This window comes from Cynocephalus volans, chromosome 4 (assembly GCF_027409185.1).
Source record: "Cynocephalus volans isolate mCynVol1 chromosome 4, mCynVol1.pri, whole genome shotgun sequence".
NCBI lineage: Eukaryota > Metazoa > Chordata > Mammalia > Dermoptera > Cynocephalidae > Cynocephalus > Cynocephalus volans.
Window position 1 is genome coordinate 144,805,604 of NC_084463.1, and position 19,463 is coordinate 144,825,066.

General features: G+C 52.1%; 1 protein-coding gene across 1 annotated transcript in view; it reads left to right on the top strand.

The window, feature by feature from the left end:
• Positions 1-6,942: 6,942 nt before the first annotated feature.
• The window catches only part of CREB3L1 (cAMP responsive element binding protein 3 like 1), a 31,822-nt gene continuing 19,301 nt past the window's right edge, over positions 6,943-19,463 (top strand). Inside the window, exon 1 of the mRNA XM_063094332.1 lies at positions 6,943-7,101. Coding sequence (XP_062950402.1) covers positions 7,000-7,101 — 102 coding nt within the window. The 5' untranslated portion in view covers positions 6,943-6,999. The remainder of the gene's footprint in view (positions 7,102-19,463) is intronic.

Sequence of the window (19,463 nt, forward strand, 5' to 3'; positions counted from 1 at the left end):
GGGATGGAAGCGCCCACCTGGCCCTGCTCCTCAAAGAGAGGAGCCTGGATAAGGTCCAGTGGGAGGTATAGGCTGAGTCTGCAAAAGCCCCCAGCTCCTCCCAACTCTCCAGAAAGCCCCCAATTATTGTTCAATGTGTCAATCCTACAGTCTGATGCATTGAAAAGATTAAGTCAAATGGACGCAAGATCAAACTTCCAACTCCCCTGTTTAATAGCTGTGTGACCTTGGACAAATAACATAACCCCTCTGAGCCTCACTTTCTTTACCCATAAAGGTAAAAACATTTGTTTATTTCTGTCTCACTTCTAAAGGTATTTGAGAAACCCTACAGATAATGGAATTAGACAGTTTTTAATAGAGGGAAAAGGATATGGAGAAAGGGGAATAAAAACACAAGACGACAGCAAGATGCAGTTAATTTGTAAAATTCACCTCCATGAAATTCTGTTGCAAGAGGTGGGCCTCAGTAATTTCACCTCTGAGCTTCCTCACAGTCCAAGTAAAGAAGGAAATGCAGTAAGCTACAAAATCCAGAGTGTCCATTAAATTCAACATAGACCAACTGCTCAGTAGAAGCCAGCTTTTCTGGACCCTGAAGTCAAAGGAAAAAATTCATCCCTGGGCTTTCCTAAGGGAGCAAGTTTGGGGGTGGGGTGGGGGATGTGTGTGCAGTGGGTCCCTCCCCCAGATGGGAGTTCAATGCTATGGCCCAAGGTCTTAGTGAGTTTGAAATAAAAACTGCTTGACAGTGGCCCTTAGAGTGGGTGGCACATGGTAAGTGCTTAATATGTGCCCCTTTCCTTTCTTCTTCCTATTCTGTCTTCTCCCAGGGAAGGGATATCTATGAGATCTTAAAGCTACTTGATCAATCAGCAAACACTTATTGAATACCTACGCTCCAGACTCTGCGTTGGGCAAATGTGGGAATCCCCCTAAACTTAGCTGGTATCTTCCCTGCCATCCCCAGATCCTTAGTCTCAGCAGCTCTCTCCCTGCCCCCTGCCATCCACCCTTTTGGGTCTCAGGCCCCTCCCTGCCTCCTCCCCAGCAGGGCTATAAACCCCAGGGAATCCTGCTGCTGTGGCTTCCCCCTCATTCCCTACATAGCTCCAGGTTGCTCCCTCCAACCACTACATTCATGGAGCTCGGCCACGTGCAAAAGCACAATTAATATTCCACTCATTCTCCCCCAGCTCTGCTGCCTATTGGGAGAAGATGGAAACCAGATTTGCAGCCGCACGCGCTGGCATGGACAAGCACGGAGAGACGGCCCGCCCCTAGGTGTGAGCTGGCACTTTCTCCTTCAGAGGAGCGCACACATGCACTAATGGCTGAAGCCCCTCACTTAGATCCACACCGCCAGATGCTTGGTCATCCTCCCAGGCGGGTGTGCGCACACACAATCACACTACCATGGACTGCACACTCCAGCTCCCCACCGATCGCTGCCCAGAGGACACCTGAGCTCCTCACACGCAAGGGCCGCATTTGCTTTCTGTGCAGAGGGAGACAGAATCATAGAGTTTCAGAGGTGGTAGGATGGACGTTGAGAGACCATCCTGTCTAAAACCCTCATTCTCCAGGGAAGAATCTAAGGCCCTGGCTAAACCTGGACTGTTACCACTCCTCACTGAATTGAATTGTGACTGGTTGCACTTTAGCAAAGCCTTTGATTTGAACCTGATGCTGCCTCCCTGCTTCCTAGTAATGAGCCACTTCAACCTCACCAGTTTTAGAGGTTGGGGAAACTGAGCCATGGGGGTAGGGAGACAAGGACTTAGCAAGTGCAGTAGCTCATGGGCGAACTCAGACCTCTGACTTCCCATTCCCCTGCCCTTCCTCTTAGTCCATGGTTCTAGCTCTGCCAGCCCTAGGTGGGGCAGGATTTGCAGGGGAGTGTCCCCAACAACATGAGGACTCATTAAGGCAAGAAGAAACAACTGGTTTTGTTGAGTTTTCTCCCATTACTTAGAGAGCAAGGGGGACAGAGGACAGTATGTCTGAGTGTACATCTTGGGGAATGGAGCCAGGTGGCCTGGCTTATAGAGACGTCTAGAAGCAGAGTTGGTGCAGGTGATTCGAGCTGGAGGAAAGAAGGGTGAATTCAGAGCAGGAGGAGAGCAAAGCAGGAAGCGGGTGGAGCTGTTCCCCAGATGGCAGGCGGACAGAGGGCCAAGGGGCGGGCCTGCCTCCAGTCCAAAGATGGGACACTAGAGCAGAAATTCAGGGAAAAAGAAGCTAAAATAATTACCAAGAAAAGCAGCTGGAAGGGAGGCAAGTGTTTTTTCTTAGTCCTTAAGAAACTTCAGTCTTCAGAGAATTTAAAGAGGGAAAAATCTATCTTTACGGCTTTTCTCCAGGACAGGGTGGCTGGTGATTCACTCGCTGCTGAAGGCCCTGGAAGGCCCTCCCCTCAGCTCCTGCCTCTCCCCAGTGAGCAAACCCAGTTCATCTGGGGTGAGTGGAAAAGGCCCTGGGTATGGAGCCCGGAGGCCCAGATTTTAGTCCTACCTGCCTCAGGAAGCCAGGTGGCTTGAGACAAGCCTCCCATGGCCCCGGGCCTTGGTTTTCTTTAAAATAAAGGAACGTCAAGTCGTATAAACCCTCTGAGCCTCTGTTGTCTTGTCTACAGATTGGTGATGATTACAATAACATGTCTCATTGCATCTAAGTTGTCATCACATGTGTGGTACCCCGTTATTTTATGTACATTAAGAAGGGAAAAAACGCCATCCATTAAACTGTGATATACCATCATTTATAAGATATATTCTGACTTTAGAGTTGTTAAAATATGCATCTCAGAATCAGCGAAATACAATACTTATCTCATGAAGTTGTTCCAAGAATTAAATGAGATAATCTAAGTATTTAGTGTCTGGCACAAAGCAAGTACTCAATAAATGTCAGGTATTTTTACGGTTCAGGGTGGAGTGAGGAAGGACCACATGCCAAGGAGGTGGGAAGAAGAGCCCTAAGCCCAGTGAGCAGGGTCTGAAGCCCACCCCACCCTGTTGGCAGGGTGCCACCCCAGGGACCAGGGTGTCCAGCCTATCAGGGGACACAGGGAGAATAGCCATGCAGTCCATTTTAGGGAGCCATAATAGAACAAAGGGCCCCGTCTGCGCCCCGGAAGTCAGCCTAATCTCCAGGATGAATGTGTTTTCATTTCTCAGAAGTTCCTGGTAGAGTGTGCCAAAGCATTTTTCCCTTTACAATCCAGGCAAACAAGGCAGGTTTACTTTGGGCGACCTTCCTACCACCACCCAGGGCCTGCCTACCGAGTGTAAACACCCGCCTTATACTTTCCTGGAGGCTCCAGGTAGGAGCCCGGAAAGAAAATCAGAGTGCCAGGCCTCCTGAAGGGGCAGGGGCTGCACCCTCACCTACCCCAACACCACCAGCACCTGCTCCCCAGGCCCTGTCCTGGTAAGGGCACATTTGGAAGATCCTAGGAGAGGATGGGACCCTAGGGGGCAGCAACACCTCCCCCACTTTATAGCTGTGGAAACTGAGGTCCACAGAAGGGCAGTGAGTCTTCGGGGGTGTCAAAGTGTGGCAGTCCCCAGCCAAGCCCCCCATCCCTACACACACACATACACACCATCCCTGCTCACAGCCCAGCCTGGCAGGAGTCTCTCTCTCCACCTGACCTTCAGTGTCTGAGACAGGCAGGAAGCTTATCTCTGTCCTTTTTCTCCCATGCGTCACTGACTGTCACTGACAGGGTAGGGATGTCATATGCATGAAGCAGCAACAGGTGTTCCTGTGCCCATAACAGGAGGGGCTGCAGTCCATGCTTTTCTTGATCTGGAGTATTTGAGGGTATGGAGGTGGTATTGGCAGAACCAACCCTGGCCTCCATCCTCTGACCCCTTTGGATGTAGAGAAGGGCCCTGATGGGGGCTGGGCTGTGGGACTGGCAGGCAGGGAGCAAACCCCCTGTTGGGTCAGATTTATACCTCAGACCCAGTGAGCCATGTCATTCCTCTTCTGGAAAATCTTTGTCAAGATAGAAGGGATACACTGCTGACCACACCCTACGGAAGGCTTCCGGTGGGCCCCCTACTCTGAACTGGCACGACTCTTTCCATACTTGCCTAGAACAGAGCAAGCCTCGTTGTGACCCTGAGTACCGGGTTTATGTCGGGCATTAGGGTTTCACACACATCATCTCGCTCGTGCCCCTCCCAGTCATGCCTTTCTCTCTCTCTCTCTCTCTCTTCTACTTGCCATTCCCTCTGCCTGGAAGGCTCTTCTTTCCATTTTGCCCCATAAGTGGCCCCAGTTCATGATTTATTTCTCAGCTCACGCATGAGCTCGCTGTTCAAAGAGGCCTTCCTTATCTGCATGGTCACGTGGCACTATTCTGTTTCTTCACAGTCCCTATTGCTACCTGAAATTGCCTTCTTAAAAATGTTTACCCCTACTTTCCTGTGCCCACCCACCCCTGCACTCCCACACTCACTCTGGGATGTAAGTTCTTAATCACCTCTGTGTCTCCGGTGTCTGATGTAGGGACTGTCACAGTAGGTGCTCAATTATACTTGTAGAAGGCGTGACTAAATCCCCTGTCATCCTCATGTCTGCTGGTCTTTGCCATCCACTTCCTTCGAGAAAGAAAAGGGCCACACTCCCACTACATGCCAGGCTCTGCACTATCTGTCCCCTCTTCCCTTCCTGCCACCCCTTCCCCCCAGGATTTCTCTTGAGATATCCCACCTCTCAGACTCCACAGGAGGTGCCGGAACCAGAATGTCTCACCAGGATTATTTTCAATGATTTCCTGGGGTGTTCACCTGGGTAAGAATAAGGAAAGAGAGGACACTTTAATCCTACTTATCTAAAACTATATAATCTTCCCCAATCACTTAAATGGTACCTGTGTCTCTAATTACAGAGCAGGCTGGGAGGAACACAGGCACAATTTCCAGCCAACATCAGGCAGAGGGGCACTTTTGCCCCTCCTGGGGGCTTGCAGGAACTCCAGCTCAGGAGCCAGGACTCCAGACACCTGCTGCCACAAGCTCGCCCACGACAGACTGGCTTGTTACCCAGCCAGAGACCACGCTCCTCACCCTGAGAAGGATCAGCCATGTTCTCAGTGTCTGAATGTTCCCCAGTTGGCCAGATGTGACACATTTGGGGAAAACACCCATGATCCCAGCACCTTAATTTTACCCACCACTGTTTTGGGGGTGAACTGATTTCTTTTGGGCCCAGCCTAACTTCTCAGAGTTGCATGGTTGGTGAACCAGTTTCCTGAGCATGGGCTGTAATCCAGCTTCTCAGGAGCAAACTCTCCAGGAGGCCTGGGAGCTAACAATCATGTGACAGCCTGGAGGGTCAGAACTTTACTCTCCAGAACTTTGTCAACTAGGTCATGAGATGAGGGGAAAGCCTGCCCACCCTCCTGCCCCAGGCAAGCAAACAACTGCTGTCTCAGCTTCAGTGTGAGCGCTTCTCCCACCTTGGCACTAAGAGCAATTTCAGCGACATCGATGGCTTAGCTGCAATGACATCTTTCCTTCTTAAAGGCCTTTTGGTTCCTGAGCTAATTGTAAGTTCCAGACAAGGAGGACACACTTAATCCTATTAATGACTTCTGGGCAAGAAACTGTGCCCAGCCCTCGGAGGGAGCGCCTTTTAGAACCACCCCCATTTGTTCAGGTGCTCAGTGATTGTTTATCAGCCCTTTTAAGAGATTAAGTTGTATGCAGGAGCAGGCCACTTAGGTAATGGATCCAGGGGGCCTGGGAGTGTCTGGTGACCTGAGAGAGTACAGCCAGCCAGCACCTTGGCTCATCCACACTCTACAGCCACTGTTCTCCAACTTCCTGCTCTTAGGAACCACTAAGGGGACTTGACAATTGATGAGAAGGGGGTACTCCCTCATCTGTTTCTGGTCCCCAATCCTTTCACACACAGAGAAGCTGGGTACAGTCCTTGCCTGGAGAAGTCTCACGGTCCAATGGGATCATAGACACCTGAGGGGACAATGACAATACCACATTAGACTTGCAACAGTGGAGGTAAGCACTCCATGTCCTGTGAGTGTATAGATGTGGAAATGCTCTGTGGGGTCAGGGAAAGCTTCCTGGCGGAAGAAACATGCGAACTGAGAAATAAAAGTTAAGAAGCTGAAAACCTCCCCATTAAAGGGAGATCTGTTGAGGGACACCAAAATGGTATTCCCTGACTTTGGGTTTGGTTCAGGCTTTAGCATAAGGAAGGCTGGAAGAATGGAAATAACTCAGCTCCCTCGTTCACTTATAGGATGGTGGTTGGCAAAGTCTTAACAAGATGCCGATGTTCCAGGAACACTGTTAGCTGTTCCAGGACGATTTTGCTTTAAGTCCCTACCTTGAGCGTTCAGAGAACAAAGATTGGCAAGGAAGACTAGGTCACAGAGGTCTCTTTAAAAGAGGAGGGACGATTTCTGGAGCCACGCCCCTTCTCATTAATATTAAAGTTTCGTGAATATTGATATGGGGGCGTGGCGCCTCGGCCAGCTGGGCTAACCAGCCAGGGGCTCCAGGTTTCACAGACAGGAAAGTGACAGGAGCCGTGCAGAGGGAGACGCAAAGACAGCGCGGCGGCCGGCAGCCACCCAGTCTCGGGGGAGCGCTAAGCTCCCCCGCCCCCGGCTCCCACCCTGTCCGGGGGGCTCCTCAAGCCCTCAGCCCCACCCCCGGGCTCCCCATGGAAGCCAGCTGTGCCCCGGGAGGAGCAGGAGGAGGAGGAGTAGGCTAAATGCCCGCGGTGCGCCCGGGGCCCCTGAGCCCAGCCCGCTCCGCGCCGCTGCCCTAAGGCCCCCGCGCCCCCCGCGCCCCCCACCCGGGGCCGCGCCGCCTCCGCCCGCCCCTCCCCCGGGGCTTCGCCCCGGACCTGCCCCCCGCCCGCTTGCCAGCGCTCAGGCAGGAGCTCTGGGCTGGGCGCGCCGCCGCCCTGGAGTGAGGGAAGCCCGGCCGAAGGGGGTCCCCGGAGCCGGCCGCGATGGACGCCGTCTTGGAACCCTTCCCGGCCGACAGGCTGTTCCCCGGATCCAGCTTCCTGGACTTGGGGGATCTGAACGAGTCGGATTTCCTCAACAATGCGGTAAGATGAAGGGTCTCGGTCCCCATTCCACCACTCGCCGCCCCTCTTCGCGGTGCGCCTGGGCCCCCAGAAGGACGGGACTACACATCATTGGGCAGGAGCGGGGGAGGGGGCTTGGTGCAGGGTCTCCTAGAGGGATACGTGCTTAGAGCGCTGAGATTTGGCGACTAGGTCCCTTGACACCTCCCGTAGACCCCGAGCCTGGGACGAGCCTGGGAGCTTGCGCCAGTGCGCGCCCCTCCTGGGGGCTCTGTCCGTGGATACACTGGCCTCAGCCTTCTAGGGGAAGGGGACGTCGAGGCGTCGGGTCCATCTGATCCTCGCATATGAGCTCAAGAGACACCAATTTTGTCCTCCGCCCATGTCTTCTTCTAGTCATCCCCCATCTACCCTAGGGGTTCGGGACCAGATTGGGCGCAAAGTGGCGGCGCCCTCCTGCGCCCCCATTAGGGCCTCCGCTGGGGGGCGCACAGGGGAGCGTTCAGAGAGCCAGAGACCAGACACCCCTTGGGGGCCAGAGCCAGACCGAGGTTCTGAGCCAGACCCAGAAACTTAGGCGAGCTGCCCCGGCCTCCCCAGGGAATCAGACCCAACACCCCCCAGGGAGGGACCTGAGGCTCAGGAGGTCAGGGCAGCATAGAGTGATCGCTCGGCAGGAGGGAGGCCTTTGTCTCCTTCTGTGTCTCTAGGTCGCTGCTCTGTGTCTCTGTCCCTTAGGTCTGGCTGACTTTGTCTGTCCCTCTCTCCCTGTGTCTTCATGACTGCCTCTGTCTCTGGGCTTGTCTTTCTTCTCTTTCTCTCTTTTCCCCTCCCTCCCTAAGGAAACGTGGCTTCTCTTCTTCCCTCCCTCCCTCTCTCAGGCTCAGCCCTAAGGCCTTGATGGGGGAGGGGCACAGGCTCAGTAACAGGAGAAAATATTTGGGTTCAGAAGGGCCTGCCAGGATGAAATGTGGGCTACTTGGAGAATCTAGTGGGAGCCCCCCATGCCGTGAATCATCAGTTGCACGTGCGTGCACGCACACACACACACTCACCTTGTGATCAAGCACTTGAGGGTCTCTACCTGCTGGCCTCTACCTCTTGGGACTAAGATAAACTCGGCCAGGCAAGAGCCAAGTTCTTAGAGGACTTGGGCATCTCGGACTTCCACCTAAACTGTCCCAGGTCACTAGATTGATGGTGGGGAAGGAAACAAGCCAAAGGACAGCAACTTGAGGCAGGGAGGCACGGGGTGTGAGGTCTGTCTGTTCTCCATCAGACAGCACATTCGGGTCACCCTGCTCTTGAGGAAGGCCCTTTGTTCCAGTCAGAGGGAGGACACTTCTGTGGACAAGCCAAGGGAGAAAAGAGGGAGAGTTTGCACTGGCAGCAGAAAGACCTGGGTTCTAGAACTGGCTCTGCTTCCCCTGTGAGTTTGGGCCGTGCGACTGGCTCTCCTCTCAGGACCTCAATTTCTTTGTCCATAAAATGGGGAAAGGTTGGACAGAGTCTTTCTAAGGATTGTTCTGGCACAGATCCTAGAAATAAAGCAGCAGGGTTCTAAGGATCCGCACACCCCTCCTGGAGATGGTAAAAGACACTGGTCAGGGGAAAAGGGATTTGTCAGAGCTCAGACCCTGGCAGTCAAAGGGAACGGTAGGGCCCCCAGCGAGCATCCCTCAGCCCTGGCAGCTCTGAGTTGGACTTTCTTCTGAATGAACTCTGCCGCCCACAGCCTCTTCCTGCTGCTCCGTGCAGCCCTGCATCCCCAGCTGCTCATCTGGGCCTTGGTCCAGCACAGGAGACAGTGGTATTCAGCACTGAGACGCTGGGAGGGAAAGCCCAGCCAGTGAGGAGGCTGGGGAGGCCCCTGACCTTGCTCCTGGGCAAGGCCAGGCAAGGCGGGAGGAAAGGAAAGGGTGTCTAAGGGGAGGAAGAAAGACCACCTGGGATAAGTATCAGGAAATTTGGTCCTGGCTGTGTTTCTGCCACCAGCCAGCTGGGCAATTCAGAGAAGTGACTTTTCTTCTTCTGGGCCTTGGTTTCCTCATCTGAAAAATGGGGTATTACAACCTTCCCCATAGCATTATTGTAGACATTTAGTGAGAAGATTAGTGTAAAGATTACTATAGCACAATGCCTGGCATGTAAGAGTCCATAGCTGACTTGAGCCAGAGTGGTAGCGAGAACTACTCAGCGAGGAGTTGCTGTGTGACCTTGAATGAGTCACTTTCCTTCTCTGGGGCCTTCATTTCTACATCTAAAGTCCCTTCCAACTAGGATCACATATCAACCCCACCTTCAACTCTTCCTTTATTCTGCACGAAGTTGGAAAATATTTCAAGGTTAGGGATAGGAAGGGATGGTGTCTGTACGCTTCTCAGTCTGGAAGATGGAGAGGAGGGTATTCGCTATCCTTCTCAAAAATCCAGACACACGCCAGTAAGTCTCATGGAAGCTCTGTTGCTTTGTGCAAAAAGCAAAATGTATATTTGCCTTGAACACAACTCTGTAAGAAATGTGCATTCACTTGGACAGAGACAGGAGACTTAGTACACAAAGTCAAGTCAGGTGTGTTTGGAGGTGGCTTGGGGTGCTTTATTTTTTCTTCTGTGAGGATACCTTTGTGTTGTTGCAATCCTGTTCATGTGATTCTCAGAGACACCCCTCAGAAGGGGCTGCCCTCCCTGTCAGATGTGGGTGCTTCTCCTCCTGCCCCTCCCCATCCTCCCACCATCCGTGAGGTGGCTGCCCTTGAACCTTATTCCATTGTCCCCTGTGACCCTTCAGCCCCTTGGCACATGTGAGAGAGGGTCTGGGCTAAGAGGACTGGGATAAAGGACCAGAGGGAGCAGGCTGTGTCTCTAGATAGAGGCACTAGGTCTGTGTGCCTCTGACCTCCCTCCTCTCCCTAAGGGGAAGGAATGACTCTGGTTTCTATAGAGGGAACTGACTTGGGATCCCAGAGAAGTCCCAGCTGGGAGGGTGTGGGGAGGAGACGGAGGAGGAAGAAGAGTTCTGTTGTCTCAGAGGGGAGCAGCAGGAAGCTGCAAGGATGTTTGCCCAGCACACTCATTCACCTCCCCACAGCTGCGGAGGCCAGGTGTGGGGATGACAGGAACCCAGGGACCAGCCCAGGGGCAGGGAGCTGGTCACTGCTCCCCAGGCCCCCAACCTGGATTCTCCTGAGCTAACTGGGGAAGCAGAGAGCCACCACCACCCCCAGCCTGTGGGGGATTTAGGGAGATTAGAGAAGAATGTGTGTTTGGGTGTTCCTATGTCTGTGGGTGGTCCTTTAACTGCCCGTAAAAAGGGAGATATGTGTGTGTTTCTCTTCAAATTCTCATCAGCAGGAAGGAGGACAGAAGGGCCCGGGCACTTTGGTCTCAGGGCAGAATCCAGTAGAAGAGAATTAATGAAAACAAACTAATGGAGGATCCCAAGTCTCAGGCACCCTATTCAGAAAGGAAGACCTCCCCAGACACCTACCCCTCCACCAAAACATTAAGTTTGTTTGGGGCAGGGATTTAGTTTTGTTTTGATTTTGCTTCCCCCATTGTTGAGGGAACGAGCTCCTTGAGGGCAAGGGCTTTGTCCTGTTCACTGCTATATCCCCAGTGCCTAGCAAGTGCTTGGCACAGAGCAGGCCTCAACCAAATGCTGTTGAGTGAGTGAATGAATGAATGAATGAATGAATTAGGGCCCAGGCCAGACCCCACATTTTTCAGGGAGGAGGAAAAAGTGTACTTAAGCCCATCTGCTCTCAGCCGTCAGGATTCTGCAGCCCACACTGTTTCTGAGATTCAGGAAAGGCTCTCCATGGTTTCCAATGAGTTGTCTTTGTCTTGAGCCATCACCATACTGTGACACAGGCTCTTGTAGTCCCTGGTCTAGGACTGTCCAGAGTTGGCTGACCCACAGGGGATTTGAACTTGTGGCTCAGGCCTCACCTTTGAGCACTAGCTCTAGGGCTTCTATCTTCCCCAATTTCTTTTTCAGACTGCTCTAGGACTCCTGGATCCACACTCACCCAGTTTAAAACTAAGTCTTCTCCAGTCCTGCCTCAGGGCCTTTGCACATGCTGTTCCTGCCATCTGGAATGCTTTCCCTCCAGTGCTGTCTATCTCAGCTTCTGGTCTCAGCTCAAACGTCATCTCTTTAGAGAAGCCTCACTTGCTACCTAAAGTGGGACCCCTGTTATTTTCTGTTTCAGTCCTTTGATTTCTTCATAGCCCTATACAAGTTTACAGTTATTTTACTGGCTTATTGTCTATTTCATCCATGAGAAAGTAAATCCCACAAGAACAGAGACCATATTAGTTTTGTGCATTGCCATAAACTTGGCACAGTATTATGGCATAAATAGGTGCTCAACATAGTAAAACTCCACCATAATGTCTAAGTTTGTCTAAAGTCTAAAATTTCCAATTATGTAAAATGTAGAATTATATTTTTGTAGGATCAATGAAAAACAATATTTTTCAGGTGGACTGTACTATCAGAAAAAGCACAAAAGTAAAGATCGTGAAGCTTTATTGCATGCAGCAGACTGAACTGAGAAAGTCCCTCAGGAGCACAAGGCAGTCACTTCTTTACCAACCCCACAGAGATAAGAGTTTTGCCCACTTTTATTTGAGATGGGGCCTGGGCATAAGACAGAAGCCAAGTTTTGGTCATATCGTAGTGGACTTTGTTCTTTTTCAAGGATTTACTATATTTGCAGAGAAAAAGCACTTTAGACTGCAGTAGTCCCTGTAAGGGTAGGAGGGAATTTTTTTTTTTTTAAAGGCAGACCTGAGTGTGTAAGAAGTGCACTCACAGTTCTAGAAGGGGCCCTGTGGTTCTTAGTGTCCTGGCCTGGCCAGCCCCAAGGATGGTGGACGTGCTGGGTCGCACAGAAGTGCTGTCTGCATCCCAATCTGCTTTGAGGTCCCTCTGGCTTCCCTGGACCAGCTGGGGATTCACTTGCTCATTCATTAATACACACATCCATTCCTTCAACAACTGGGCACTGAACCAACACCTATGCTGGTGTCAGGGTTACCTGGATGAAGAAGACACACCTGGCCCTCCAGTCACTGACAGCCAATTGAGAGACACAGAGAGGGAAACAGACAGTATCACCACCATGGTGGGTGCCGTGATGGAGCAGAGCATGTTGGGGGGTCTGAGCCAAGCTGGAGGTCACAAAAAATTTCTCAGAGAAGGTGACCTCCGCAACCGCCTCCCCAATTTCCTCCATCCTTAGTTATTGGAAGGCATTTCAGCAGGAAGGACTGGGGATGTGTCCCTTTTATTGAACATATATAGGCATTATTGCCCCTTGTGCAGTGGAGAAAACAGACTCAGAGAGGAGAGGGACCTGTTAACTCTTTCAAGAATCCTATGGAGGGAGTCAAGGAGGGGAGAGAGAAGCAGCTAGAAGCTAGTTTTCTCCCACTGTTGTTCTGACTTGAGCTTTGCCCCCTGGGCAAGGAAAGTTTGGGATCTTGGATATCAGAGGGGCCCTGCCTTCATCCTCACCCACCCCCATCCTTAGGGCTAGAGCTTTAGGGGCAAAGCCAGATCCCCTGGGTAGGCCCCTGCAACCCATCCTGCACCCTCTCCTCATATTCACCCTGGGATGCTGCTCCCCAGCCCTTCTGGGGACTTGAACCTTGCTCTCTGCAGCTCCCAGGACTCCCCAAGAGGGTCGGTTTATGTCTGGCCTGGCCCAGCTACTATGCCAGAAGGAGGATAAAGAAGACCTGCTTGTGTCCTCGCCTCCCCACACCGTGTGCCTCCTGCAAGTCCTAGGACCGAGGCTCTCCCAGAGCATCTTTCTCCGGGACCTGGCTTGCCCTTGAACCTCCCTCAAGAAACCAGCTCCAGATGCTGGAGAACAGGCTGTTCTTCTGCAAGTCTCAACGCTCCAGGGGGCAGGATGGGGGAGGAAGATTTGGGTGGAGTTAAGTCAAGACCATGAGCATTGCTCTGGCTGGAACTCTAGGTAACCCCCTGAGCAGGCCAAGGGAAGCCAGAGTAAGTGGCAGGACCCTGGACCAGGATTGGGGAAAATGTGGAGGCTGCGAGCATCTGGTTCAGGAGAAGGTGGGAGGGGCAAGATATGGCCCAGAAGTCTGACCCTTGGAGGAAATATGTCAAAAGTATTGAGTTCCGTGGAATGTCAAAGATCCCGATCCCCATGGCCTGGACACAGCATATCATCAAGGAGGCCAACTTGATAGCTAGAGCAATAACGGGCTTCCCTGCTGCCAGGTTCAGTGCGCCTCGTCCCCCAGCTCTCCTGGGACAGAGCCCTCGCTGCCATTTCTTGGCCCTTGGCTCTTCGCCCAAAAGCCATTTCACCCATCACAGAGAGGCTGACATATCTGGGCTGACCATCATATGTGGTCTGACTTAACAGCTGGACAGCAGCAGCCACGCCCCCCTCCTCCCCTTCTGAAAGAATAACAAAAAGGAAAGCAGCGGTGGAGTGAGGCAGGCCCTGCAGGCCCTCACGGAGAGCCGGGGGCAGCTTCCCAGCAGTGGCTGAGGGGCTTTGCGTTGGAGGCGAATAGACCTGAGCCTTTGCCCCCAGGTTCACCTCTGTCTGGAATGCCTTCCTCACCTTATTTTCCTACCTTGCTGTGTGACCTTGGGCAAGTCACTTTCCTTTTCTGGGCCTTGACTTCCTCATTGCTGAAGTAGACAGAGAGTTCCTTGAGGGCACAGAGTATCTGTTAATTATTTTTGGCTAATCCCCAGCAGTAGCTATAGTGTCTGAGGGCTCAGGAAATGTTTATTTACTAGAAGGTAGGAAGGAAGGAAGGAAGGGTTGAGTGGGGAGACGATGGATAAGTGAAATGGGTGGGAGGATGGAAGGATGGGTGGGAGGAAAGGTCCAGGGGCATGGGGATGACAGAGAAATGAATAGTGAAAGAAAGGACACTTCCACACTTCCACTTTGATGGTCCTTCTTTTAAAGTGGATTTTATTTATTTATTCATTCATTCATTTATTCATTTATTCAACTAATGAATCTTAGCCTAAATTCCACCTCTACCTTTCACTTTATCACAATGGCCTTTTCAATTATGAAATATATTATGCACTAAAAGAGTATAAACAATGCATATCTATGAATTATAAAGTATAATAAAATAGATACCTGGGAACTCAACACCTGGCTTAAGAAATAGATCCAGCTCTGAATATCTTGGTCTCTCAAAGCCCCATAAGTTTGGGGAAGAAGTGAGCTGTAAACCCTGAATCCACCCCACTCTGGGCATATTCTGAACAAGAAAGTCCTGAGACTGGGTGCCTACATCCAGGCCCAACCTGAGTAGACACCAGGTCCGCAGGTCAAATGGCAAATAACTCGACAAGCTCTAGTGAGCTGAGTCATACCTGAGGTGCGGCGGGCTGGCCATTAATGGTTGGCTTTAGCATGGCTCAGACCCAGGAGCAAACCTTGGCTCTCATCACATGTCATCCATGTGAGCTTGGGCAGGTGCTTTAACCTCTTGGAGCTTATTTTTCTTATCCATAAAGTAGGGATGATGGTAAAACATAGGATTCTTATGAGGATTCAATGAGAAATTTTTGTAGGGGGCCTAGCACCATGCCTGGTGCACGGTCAACTCTCCGTACAATAGTTGCTACTACTGTTTTCATTCTATTTGTTGTGGTCACTGCCTGAAAGGGTAGTCCTCAGCATTGGTCAGCCCTTGGAGGGATGTTCCACCTTCTCCAGCCCTGTGCTAAGCCTTGAGCACAGGGATTTTATTTTTCTGTCTGGCCACTCTGGAGATGGAAGATCTCTTCTTTGGATAAAGCCAAAAAGCCTCAGGCCCCTTCTCAGGGCTCTGCTTTTCTGGGCATCAGGAGAGAGATGGCCAGGGAAGGAACAGAACCAGGACCCCAGGTATGGACCCAATGCATGGAGTGGGGCTCTGTAATAGGCACTGGGATGGGACAGCAGGATGATTCCTTTAGCAACCAGTGTTGTAGGTGCTGAAGAGCACAGGCTCTGTGGTGAGAGCTTGGGTTCAAATCCTGACTCAACCACTTCCTGAGTGAATGAACCTGGGCAAGCTTCTTAACTTCTCTGTGCTTCAGCTTCCTTATCCATAAAGTGAGAGTACTAATAATACTTACTCTATCTTCTGAAGCTTAAATGAGATACTTCATGCAAAGAATGAGAACAGTGCCTGGCACATAAATATTAGCTATTATTATTATTATTGTTGTTATGACCATTACTATTAGGCATCATATATGTTAGATCCTGTGTGAGGGTTCAAGGATGAAATCCATCCTAGATTCTACCCTCAAGAAAGTTAAAGTTTAGAGGGACTGATGGGTCCCATTGTGCACAATAAGATTTCAAGGCATGATATTAACCAATGACCTAATAGTCTGTAAGTGCTATGGTGGTACAGAGAGGGAAAGCACTTTAAATTGGGTGATCAGGGAAGGAAGGCTTCCTGGAGAAAGGGACATTCGAGCTGGGCCTTAAAGGACAGGAGGAGTTGTAATGAGGAGATAAAGGGCAGAGCATTCCAGGCACAGGGAATGGAATAAGCAAAGGCCCTGCAGCAGTGGAGCCCACAGTGGGTTTAAGGAACTGGGAGTGGTCAGTACAACTAGGCTGGAAGAAAGGAAAAGAGGAGGGGACTTCAGCTCTAATGGTAAGTTAGGATCAGTTCATGACACAATACCACGCTAGTGGACTGGGAGTTTTTTCAGCAGGCAGAAGGGAGCCAATGAATGGTCTGAGCTGGACAAGGTGGTGGTCCCCATCTGCTCTGAACCGTCTCAGTATCTCAGTACTGGGAAGTCTAGAGTCCATTAGGGGGATCTCAGCTGTCAGCCTGTCTGGATGATCAGAGACCCTCCCCCAGGAGAGACAGAACTGGGGCCTTCCTGGGCAGCAGCTGACCCCAGGTCCCTTCTCTCCTCTGACTTTCACACCGTGCCCCTATGTGACTCTCACACTGGGCCAGGCGTACCAGTTCCCTTCTGGCTCTTTCATCTCCAGCACTCAGGGCCGGGCTGGCCTGGGGAGGACCAAGGCAACTCCACCCTTGCAGAGGAACAGGCTGTCCCTCTTCAGGGTTGGGAGCTCCAGCCCCAAACATGTCCTGTCTTCTGGCCAACCCCAGGATCCTAATGGGGTTCCCCCACCCCTCCTACAGCTCAGGACCCTCCACTATCAGGCAAATCATGTCTTCATTGACCAGGGGCCTAGAAGGATCTGAACCCCCCTCCTAAGCCCAGCCAGCCTGGCACCCCACCACCTTGGCCCTCCCACCCAATGGCTGGGACAAAATTCCCAGATCCCCTCTCACCATCTTCCCAGAGAGGAAGCCCAGCCCTGCCCTCTGCCGCCCCAAAGCCTTCACCCCTTTCTCTCCAGGGCTGCAAATCAGATCCACATTTGGGATCTGGCATGTGCTATCTACTCAGAACTCTCCCCTCCCAGTTAGCTCAGGCTCCCATCTCCCCCGATCCCACATGGTCAGCCCATGGGGTCTGCAGAAGGGGAAGGGCTCCTGCCTTTCACAGCCCCTTCAGAGGATGGAGAGGGAGCTGGGCTATGGCAAGGTACCAGAGGAACAGTGGACAGGAGGCCTCCAGGGAGAGATGAAAGGGGAAGGCAGAGGGGGTGGGGTGGAGGCAGAGCTTGAGCAAGCAAGAGAGGGGATGAGGGGTTGGGGGTGGCGAGGGAAGGAGCGAGGTAGTTCCCAGCTCAGCACATTCCTGAGACATCTGGACGTGCTGGAAGGGCCCCAGCTGGCCCACACAGCTGTGGCTCTAGCTTCTCCGCTCTGTGATGTCAGGACACACAATCCCCCCTCCTCTCAGAGTCCCACTGGCCTGGAGTCCACCTTGGGGCTGAGTGCTAGGGTCTCCTCTCCAGACCCCTTGCCCTCAGCGAGCAAGAACGAGGGCACTGGGGCAATGGAGGAACTGCTTGCCCCAGAGGCAGCCTGGGCATGTGGTAGGAGGCAGACCCAGAAGACCCTTCCCAGGGGTTTGCCCATGTCACTGACTCAAGAAAATTCTTCCTTTTGGCTGCTGCCAGCCCCTCCCTTCTCCTTGGAAGGGAGATAGAGACAAATGAACGGCTCTGGAAACGGCCGCTTACCTTGAGCAGTGTGATTGTGGGTAAGTCCGCTCCTATCCCCAGCTCTGTTTTCCCCATCTGTAACAATAATAGCTATGTTTAATGAGAGCCTTCTGTGCGTCCTGCATTGTATAAAGCACTTTACAAATGTTATCTCGTGCATGATTAATCCTCACAGCAATCTGGTGGGATAGCTATAAATTCCCACATTTTACAGCTGAGATAGGCTCAGAGAGTTTAAATAACTTGCCCAAGGCTGCACAGGACATAGTAGAGCCAGGAATAGAACCGGGTTGTAACCATTGCCTCTGCAAATAAGAGGGGGTGGACCTAATGATGCCAAAATTCCTTTCAGCTCTAAAATTGTAATGATTTCTTTTGGCCATCGTGAGGCTCTTCAAGAAGAGCAAGGGCAGGCATTAGTCACACACTGGGTGGGGGAAGGAAAGCAGAGGCAGCTGGCTTTGAAGCATCTGGTGGGTCAGGAGTCTTTGGAGACCCACTCCCTTGGAGGCCCAGAGACATCCAGACCCCAAGGGTTGGAGTCATAGCCTGATCCCCAGCTGAGCCCAAGGATCCCACACCTTCCCGAAAGCAAGGGAGTAAGTCAAGAGAGAGAATACCACTTCTTCCAAAAATAAAACCTGAGGACAGCTCAGACAGGCGGACCGCTGAGGAAGCCAGAGGCCGAATGCTGAGTGCACTGAGGAAAGGGAAAAGGCCAAGGGAATTCTAGCCAGAGCCCAGTGGTAGGCTCCAGCTGAGGAGGGCCTTCCAGCTGGCTAGGGGCTGGGAAAGCAGCTCTGCTACCCACCGGGCTCTATTTATACCCTTAGGCCTGGCCTAAGCCTGGGGGCAGCTCCTCCAGCACGGAGTGGGGTCTGTGCTTCCCAGGTACCTGATCTGGCTGGGGCTTAAAACCAAAAAGGCCCTGGTGAAGAACAACCCGGAGAATGGGTACAGCAGGCCCCACCAGGGAGGAGCCAAGGGAAGGAGTCCAGGTTCATGGAAACTCTGCCTGGAGCAGGAGCAAGCTGGCATTGGAGCAGAATTCAAGACAGTAATTCCTGGAAGCTCTGCTGCAGAAAAAAGTCCATTCGTTCACTGACACATTCCTTCATCCACCCACTCATTCAGTCAGTCAGTCACTTAGCAAACATCTGCAAACCTATTGCGTGTTGGGACCGATGCTAGGCTGCAAAGATATGGACAAGAATGGGAAACAGCAAGCTGTAGAGGCAACATGGCTAGATCATTTCAAGCTACACTAAGGAATTTGGACTCTATCATAAGGGCAGTAGGGAGCCATCGATGGATATTGAGCAGGGGAATAATAGTCACTTGGGTTTTAGAAGATCCCTCTTAATGCAAGATGGAGAATGCTCTGGGGTAGAATCAAAGTTCAAGACTTGGACCAACCTTTATAGATAGGGTAGTTACATCACTAGTCAGAAAGCCTTTTCAGAGCAGGAATTAGGCCTTGTTCATCTCTGGGTCCGCAGAGCTGGGCACACAGTAGGTGCTCAGTAAATATGAATGCATGAATGATGAATAAATGCACGTGACTGTTGCCTTATTCTCCAGAGGCCCCCAGCGCCAGTCCTGGCATTTGGTTTCCAGTGTCCTGAGCTGTCCCAGAGGGATCCTCTGGCCACTTCCTATGGACCAGCATCTCAAGCAGCCAAACTGTGGGCTGCTGTGCCCTCTGTGGTGCCAGTCACAGCTAATCCAGTCCTGGGCGGCTGCACTCACTGCCATCGCTTCTTCCTGCCCAGACAGTGCCTGGCGCCCACCCCAGGGCTGGGCCACAGCACATAGACCGCCTGGTCAGTAGATGCCAGGGGCTGGCCAGGCACTTGAGAGACGTGTGGCCTGGCCAGGGCAGGGTTACCAGTGTCAGGAGGGGGAACTGGAGTGCTGCACTAACAGAGCTGGAGGCTGCAGAGGCAGCCTGCAGTGGGTGCCAGCCTGCCCCTTCCTTTCTCCCTTCCTTTGTCCAGCACACACTGGCATAGAGAAATACAATCCTCACGTTGGCCCCTCTGCCAGTCCCAGCCCTCACTGTCCGAGTGAGCTCCTTGCCTCGGGCTCCCAGTCTCCCTCACTGGGACTCACCTGATTCAGTCATCTCAGGCACGTGGCTTGGCGCAGTCAGCATTTAGTTCTGTGATCGTGTGAGACGTGTGTGTGTATATGGGTGTGCATGACCATGTCTGTGTGAGCCCGTGTCTGGGGTGACTGCATATGTGCATGAGTGTGCATATGTGAATCT